This window comes from Trachinotus anak, unplaced genomic scaffold (assembly GCF_046630095.1).
Source record: "Trachinotus anak isolate AG129_WGS33_773 ecotype Australia unplaced genomic scaffold, CSIRO_AGI_Tana_v1 ptg000025l, whole genome shotgun sequence".
Taxonomy (NCBI): domain Eukaryota; kingdom Metazoa; phylum Chordata; class Actinopteri; order Carangiformes; family Carangidae; genus Trachinotus; species Trachinotus anak.
Window position 1 is genome coordinate 18979177 of NW_027273876.1, and position 6000 is coordinate 18985176.

Below are 6000 nucleotides of genomic sequence, written 5' to 3' on the forward strand. Positions count from 1 at the left end.
ATAAACAACCACATTCTCATATACCTGATGCTTTGCCAGGGGAGCATAATGTCAGTCATTATCATTGTTTGTATCTCTAAGTATGTGTTACAAGTGTTTCCATTTCATTCACTGAGGCTTCTGTTCTGTGACTATTGTGAACACTACAATCATAACGTTACAATATATGCTGTCACATGCCTGTAAGGGAGGAGTACATGCTGTGTATCATATTAGTATTAGTTCATTCATTTGCTTAATATAAGGAAATTTAGCTGAACTCATTATCAAGCTATTAATAAGGACATTTTCTGATATCTATCACAATATACCAAGAGAATACAAAAATCGCAAACTGGTGTTCATAACAAAAATCTGTGCTCTATGACTGTTACACATGAGACATAAAGAGAGGTGAAATCAAGAGATCATATCATCACAATCTTATGCAGGTATTCGATAATATCTAAATAAACAATGTCTATATCACATATTATCAACTATCAGTTACCTATTTAGTTCCTTAAGTACATTTTAAAATACTACAAATATGGCAGGCTCATAAAAAAAAAAAAAAAAACATTTTCACAAGTGCAAATTGTTATACATACAATGCACTGGACAGCACTGGACAGCATTCAAAATAGTTAAAAATCAAAGTCCAACTGGAGCAAAGGTTATAGCAAAATTCATATCAGACCTATGTATGCTGGCACATCTCTAACATCAACATTAGAGGGCTAAAGCTTCTCTCCAGGCCATGTTTATTCTCAGTGTCTCTAGTATGTGTTTCCACTCCAAACAATGCTGCTATTCACGACCCAATACACACTCACATGCAGCTTAGAAATGTTTCTAAGCTGGCTGAACTGCAGCACTGCAACAACCACGCAGAGACTGTATGTGGAAGGTTCTTCCCTGGTCACAGCCTGTCATTTTCTGCTGATTAGCCACATGGAGATGAACTTCAGGCCACAGCCCTAAAAACAAACTAGCAGCACTGCTACTGTAAACATACACACACACATACACAGTGGACTGTAATGGAAAACAAAGGCTCCTATAGGCAGTGACCTGGTTGCCCTGCTCTTTCCATTCATTGTGAATCCAGATGAGTGTAGCAGTTTTATGCCTAATATACCAGTGTAGGATTCTGCTGCTGAGCTTTTTCTTTCTCTTTCAGCTTGTATCAGTGTCCCTCAAGTTCCACCAAAAAAAGCGTCTGCAAAGGAATTACAATGCTGTTTAGATTCTTTGTATTTCATTTTGTATGTCACAGATTTTCAGCTCTCTCTTTAATTTTTATTTATTAGTCTCTCCCGCTGCCAATTTAACTTCTCTGTCATGTATTTTTCTTTTTTCTGTTTCAGATTCAAACGCCTGCAGCACCAAAAGTGGGTTAACTGGAAAATAATTTACAATTCCATTAAAAGAGTAGTGTATCTTAATACTTAAGGGCGTTCTTGAACTTTTTTTTTTATTCCATGACGAAAAAGAGAACTGTATTCCTCTTCCTTAAGAGCAATGCTAATTAAAAGTATTATCAGGTTTATCAGGTGGAAAGTACTCAGACAATGGGACTGCAAACGGCTTGTGAGCAACCGCATGACCACTATAGATATTCGTGCTAACATTTAGTTCAGATATACAGTAAACAACGCTGGACCACATACCATTAGTTCAGTAACATTAATAAATACCCACATCATGCCTCAACCCACTGTTTCATCATAGCATACATTTCATCATGTTTACTAATTAGTTATGAGCCACTGCATAATGTGGACTAATGGTTAGACTATGAAGTTGTGCTTTTGTGGCCTGCTACTAAGCAGAAGGAATATCCCAAAAGAATAAATAACATTTGCACAAACAGCTGGGCAGCCTACAGTTATCACTACAATGACTCTGTATTACAATACATCACTATTACTGCTCTCATATATCATATACAGAGAACTGGCTCTAAACCAATTCAGCAAAATGCATCAGTAATTCTAATATTTGCTTGTCCTCATTTTCATTGTATAGCACACAGGTCTAAGCCAGCCAAACTGGTCTAATCTCCTGCTACACCAGATGTCTATTACTGGGCCACTCTAACCGCAAATACACCATTAAAGACCTAAAAATAATAATAATGATAATAACAATAATAACCATCATCATCATCATCATCAGAATTTGCTATAGCTAACAACAGTACCCACAACCATTTATATTAAGAAATGTCTGCCAGGCTTGTAAGCTGTCTTGAAATGTTAGAGTATGTACTCTATGTATTACTGTCATAAAGGTTATCACACTTGATCACCGCAGCAGCATCCCTGCACTGTCTGATGTTTTCTGTGGTTCATTAGCATGGTAAATTATCATTGTATATAACCCTGAACTACAATACATACTAGTAGTGCTAACCTTGGATTACTGCACAAAGGATACCATCAGCGATTATATAAAGTGTGTAGTGTGTGTGTTTCAGTTCTTTTGCACATCATGAATTATAAGTCAGCTTCATATTACACAGCAGCAAACCTCAAAATACATATATGCTGTCTAATGGAGCAAGAACATTTATACACTTAAATGTTCAAAGTATATTAGACTAGGGATGCAACAAATGAATATGTACATGGTCATTAATCTGCCAATTGCTTTATAAATGAATTGATTTATTGTGTTTATAAAACATCCATACCCGCCACTACTTCCCAGTGCCCCAAGTGATATCTTCATACTCCAAAAACATTTAGTTCACTATAAGTTAAGACAAGGAAAACCAGTACATCCCCACATTTGTAAAGATTGAACCATTAAATTAGCCACAGTAAAGTGATAATAAAGCTCCTTGTTCTTTTGATCTACCAATCAATTAAATGACTGTTTCAGTCCTACATTAGAACTATTGGCTGTTTGAGAACAGTGTTGTGAGCTGACTGCATATATCCGGGAAAAGGAATGTTATTGTCAAAGAAAGCTTCCAGAGTGATGATTAAACCTTGGTGATTTTAGACAGCTGATGCTTGCTGGGTGGAAATTTCAGATTGATAAGTGTATAGTCATACTTATTGACTGGTGTAACTTGCATTATTCCCCCACTAAGATATACAGCTATGAGCCAATAAGCCTTGGTGAGCCAAGGCTAACTCAGTACACTCCTGTACTACTGGCCTACCTGACCACAGACACTTGACAAAGGCTTGACAGCTTGGCTTGACACACTTCTTCTAATCTAATCTCCAATCCTTCTTGACTGTATTCACTCAGCTAGTTAAGCCCCTTGCTAATGAGACTGTGCCCCACTGTATGGAATTAAACCAGAACACTACTCATTGCCTAAATTATATCACACACAAGGACCAAGGGAAATAGGAAGGTGGAAGCATGTTTGTTGTGTGATACATGAAATAAGCTCTGAAGATGAGGGAACATGCAATTACACATGTGAGAGGTGTTCAGCTGTGACACTGTAATCAATCCATGGAATTATGCCACCTCACAATTCCTGTCAAAATCACGACTTGATGTAAACGCTTGATTTAAAGGTAGAATAACACAAAGCCATGAACCTGTGACACCAGGAATTCATCTACTCACTAATCCCATAGCAACCACTACAAGTAGTCAATGACATGTGAGAACCTCTGACATGGATGCTGGCCTTATTTTGATGCTTTAAATCACATCTGATAAACGCACAAGAACTAAACCAACCAATGTCTCTCAAATTAAAGTCATACACAAAACATAGCCCTACCAGAGACCTAAGGCCATTACATACTAATATCATGACTGATGACTTACTGTCCTCAAGAAATGGCACATATGTACAAAGACAACGCGCAAGATAATCAAATCAGACCTGTGCTTGGGTTTGGCCAGTTATCTGCATAGGCTGATAGAAGGATTCTGTGAACAAAAGAAAACGGGGAACAGGCACACTGTACAACGAGACAGTGCAGTGTATCAGCCAGCCAAGGGCTTGTCATGGCAAATATTTCACTGTTTGCTGTTTTTTTTCATGTTAACCCACTGTGAAAATACCCCTTTTAAAAGAAGGGGGGGAATCAGATCAATATATTGCCAAGGTTTCGATCCATCACTGCCTGACTGCTGACTGTATTAATAACGCAATAATTACACATCAAGCTGGAAATATATCCGCTCCTGAAAGCTCTAACAGTGACAACACTGTGCTGTCTTGAAATTGCAGACAATATTTCACATGAGAATAAATTGCCCATTGTTCAGCCTGCAGCGAGCCACTTTTATGTTTTTACAAGTCCTAGCATTCCTGCGTCCTTGTCCAAGACGGAGGGGATGTTGACCGCCTGAGAACCACAGGCAGACGGGGCGTCGTGGTCAAGCAACACGCACAATTAACGTAGATTGTGGCCAATAACCACGAGGTAACGGGGATTAGTTAAACGACAAGTCTGTAACGCGGGGTAAATCTAGGAAGCCAACCTCACCTCCGTCAGCTGATTTGCAGTATACAGCAGATTAAAGCGTTTAGCTGCTCGGGACTGAAATTCCTACACATGGTTTTACACAACATCAGCTCAAATCCCAGGTGTCTAATCAGCAGATTAATGTGAAATTATGGCTCTATGTTATGCTCTATATCTTGAAGACAGTGTACCTACAGGGAGCCCACTGTGTTTAATCATTATAAGCCTATTATGAGCACTGGCTAAATATGAAACCATGGAGGTTCGTCTTTTACCACAGTAAATGATTTATGAATGAGACAGGTTCAGGGATTTTGATGTAAATAAGCAATGTGCTGTCTGGACCAACGCTAGCTGTTTGATTTCCATAACCCCCTGCTGGTAGTCTGCCTCCCAACTTGCCTAAGTGGTCAAATAACTGGTCGAACTTGTACGCTCAAATGTTTTGGTGGAAAATAATGACAAACACAAGCGGTGTACTCATTGGACCAATGAGCCATAATAACTAACACAAATCCACACAATAATTTCCGCCTGGCAAGCCTACAACATTGCCTCGCTGGCTAGCCACCAACCACAGAGATTTCCCCATTTGCTTTGCATGTAACAGAGTGAAGAGAAGCACAAAGTCGGTATTTTCCTTACCGTCAGGTCGGGATTTTCGCTGTCACGATGGTTGACGGCTCGTATGACCCCGGACCTCCACGGCCACCGACCGATGTCGCCGATTTCAGGCGGCTTGTCCCCGCTGACACAGAGGAACCGCTTCCCGACCAGCTCCGGCCGAGCCTCGACTGCCATGGCCCTTTGCTGGTCCAAACCCCCCCTCGAAAAAACTTCCCAACAACGACGTCCTTACAGACCTGTTATTTAAGACATTAAATCAGCTCTAGAGAATCCAACGTTAGAAAGAAAATCAAAAGGGAAAAGTTATTTGTCGCTATAAACTGAAAAACCGACCCGGGGGATTTAAATGTGTAGCAGTCTCCACCCGCTCGAGCGTCAGTCTCTTTTCTCTCCGCTTGAAAAAACGGTGGAACACTAGGCCGCATCACCGCCGCCATCCATACTTGTGTTTCTCCGCTGGATCCCATGGCATTCACACGACCGTAGCACCGCTGTGTCCCTCCGCTCAATTAAACCCGCATCCGTACTACTTTTGCAAAGCATCGACTACAACTGCTCGTGCTCGCAGAGCTGCCACGACCACTGTTGACAACTTCTAGCTGTATTACAACTGTAATAGCACAACTGCTATTGTTTGTTCTAGTGCCACTGCTGGTACGACAGCTACTCATATATACAACAGTAGTCGTATCCGTGTAGTCTATACGAACAGACTAGGAAAAAAATAATATCATATTTATAAATGTTGGCCGTTATAATAAAGGCTGGATTACCAATATAGCAAAGTGGGCAACTGCCCAAACGCCTTGAATGCCAATTTTACTACATATTATTTGGGTCTGTATAACATGATTAATCACAAATTTGGCAGAAATTTGAACCACTCAAGTACAATATCAACTACGTCACGTCCTCCATCCTCTGTCTTGTAGTCTGCCTGGTG

General features: G+C 40.1%; 1 protein-coding gene across 4 annotated transcripts in view; it reads right to left on the bottom strand.

The window, feature by feature from the left end:
- Nucleotides 1-5471, bottom strand: part of jmjd1cb (jumonji domain containing 1Cb) — a 124705-nt gene extending 119234 nt beyond the window's left edge. For 2 of the 4 annotated variants that reach the window (XM_071463649.1, XM_071463646.1), the window contains exon 1: nt 5076-5460. In XM_071463649.1, the coding sequence (XP_071319750.1) occupies nt 5076-5231 (156 nt within the window). In that variant the 5' untranslated portion in view covers nt 5232-5460. Of the gene's footprint in view, nt 1-5075 lie in introns of all 4 variants that reach the window. The other 2 variants (XM_071463645.1, XM_071463647.1) reach the window with 2 other exon arrangements.
- Nucleotides 5472-6000: the final 529 nt, after the last annotated feature.